The 1,853-nt window shown below is 60.0% G+C and overlaps 1 protein-coding gene across 1 annotated transcript in view; it reads right to left on the bottom strand.

Moving 5' to 3' along the window:
• The window catches only part of ITGB3 (integrin, beta 3 (platelet glycoprotein IIIa, antigen CD61)), an 8,719-nt gene that overhangs the window by 1,634 nt on the left and 5,232 nt on the right, over positions 1-1,853 (bottom strand). The window contains exons 9-11 of the mRNA XM_010284635.1: positions 965-1,187; positions 639-739; positions 398-517 (exon numbers count right to left, since the gene is read on the bottom strand). Of these exons, the coding sequence (XP_010282937.1) occupies positions 398-517; positions 639-739; positions 965-1,187 (444 nt within the window). The remainder of the gene's footprint in view (positions 1-397; positions 518-638; positions 740-964; positions 1,188-1,853) is intronic.

The raw sequence follows: 1,853 nt of genomic DNA, 5'->3' as shown, positions 1-1,853 counted from the left end.
TGCCATACCCAGCCCTGGGGTCCAGCCTGGCATTGCTCCTGCCTGGCTAATGGGACCCAGCTCTTATCTGCTTCTCGAGAAAAATCACACCCATGGAGCCAGAAACAGGATCAGGGCGGTGGGAGGGGTGAGCCCCCATCCTTGGCCTCAGTGGAGGGGTGAAATAACCAAGGAGCATGGTGGGGAAATGTGAGACAGGCAGGAAATCACAGCCTGGTGGCACGGAGCAGAGAACAAAGCAGCTCTTTAACCCCTCTCAGCCCCTGACCACGGTGCCCCGTGAGCGTGGCGGCAGTGGGAGTTACAAAAGGGACGCAAAATCCCCCCAGGTTAGCACAGAAACCCAGCACGGCATGCTCTGCACCCGCCCAGCCCAACTGCGGCGGCCGGGTCTTACCTGGCTCCTCGATAACGTAGAGGATGGACTTGCCGCTGGAGTCCTCGTAGTACTGGAACCGCACCACGCAGTCGTCCTCATCCTTGTAGGTGCAGTTCACGGCGTCCTTGCCCCTGTCACCTGCCAGAGCGAGAGGCTCAGGACCCCCGTGCCAGGGGGATGCACACGTGGAAGGAAAGGGGATGTTAAATCCCCACGGATTTCCACGCTTCAGGACCGGGGTTTGGGTCTCCTCTCTTACCCAATTCCTGCACCGTCTCGATCTCATCACGGCACATGCGGCTGCAGGACTGCTGCTCCACCAGCGGTCCTCGCTCAAACTTCTTGCACTCCACACAGTCCCTGAGGAAGAGGAGAGAGGTACCGTGAGCTCCTCCGTGCCTCCCCAGGGGACCGTCACACCTTTCAGTCTCTTCAGGCTGCGGCAGTTGCTGCAATCCCAACCCAACCAGGCTGCAGCTGGCGAGAGCTCCTGCTGCCGGCTCCCTGATGAGATATGACCCATCCCAGGTCCCTGCCAGCTCCCCGATGGGGTGCGACCTCTCCCAGCTCTCTGCCCACTCTCACTTTTTGATGGTGCAGGCATCCGGGCACGTGGGACACTTCTCGCACGTGTCACCGTAGGAGCCGGGCTGGGTGCAGTCGCACTTGCCACACACGCAGGAGCCGTGGCCGCTGCACACCAGCCCGTTGCTGGACATGCACGTGTCGGTGCGGGTGGTGCAGTTGCAGTAGTCGCCGGTCCAGTCCGAGTCGCACAGACAATCCCCGCAGCTGCACTGCCCATGGCCTGGGGACAACCCAGAGTGCATCAGGACCCTCGGGTGTCCCCATAGATCCCCTTAGCAATCACCCATATGGGATGCCCACGCACCCAGAGCAGCAGCTCCACCTCCGTGGGCACGGCAAGGCAGACCAGCCACCCAGGGCAACCCCTTTCCACTGTCCTTGGGGTGGGACATGCAGCACCTCACATCAAACCTCAACCTCTGCCGTGTCCCCAACACTCTTCTTATTCCACCCAAACAAGAAAAAACTGCTAAACTTCAGGCTGAGCTGCCCCAGTCTGGCAGGTTGGCAGCAGCAGCTGGAGATGCTCAATTAGATCCATCTCTGAGCTAGTCAAGCTCTGGCTTTGGCTTTTAATTTCAGATTGAGTCAGGACATCTGGTCAAACCCCCCAGTTCCCACTCGTTTCCCAGCCCTGAACCAGGCAGGGGAAACTGACTGCTGGGAAAAGCCCAACGAGCTCTGCAAGCTCGCCAAGACTGGTTTAATCAGACAGACAGACAGACGTGCTCAAACCCTGCCAAAGCCTGGAGCTATTTGGATTGCGGTTTGATTTCGGCTCAAAGACAAGACCTGGTGAGCGGTGGAAATGCCGTGGCGTTGGCACGCGCCGAGCCGTCCCGAGCCCTGAGTGCACTGGGGCACGTCGGGAACGCTGCTCCCGGCG

Source organism: Phaethon lepturus, unplaced genomic scaffold (genome assembly GCF_000687285.1).
Source record: "Phaethon lepturus isolate BGI_N335 unplaced genomic scaffold, ASM68728v1 scaffold29893, whole genome shotgun sequence".
NCBI classification, from domain to species: Eukaryota; Metazoa; Chordata; class Aves; order Phaethontiformes; family Phaethontidae; genus Phaethon; species Phaethon lepturus.
Note: the sequence above shows the minus strand (reverse complement) of the source record. Positions and strands in the feature narration are given on the sequence as shown.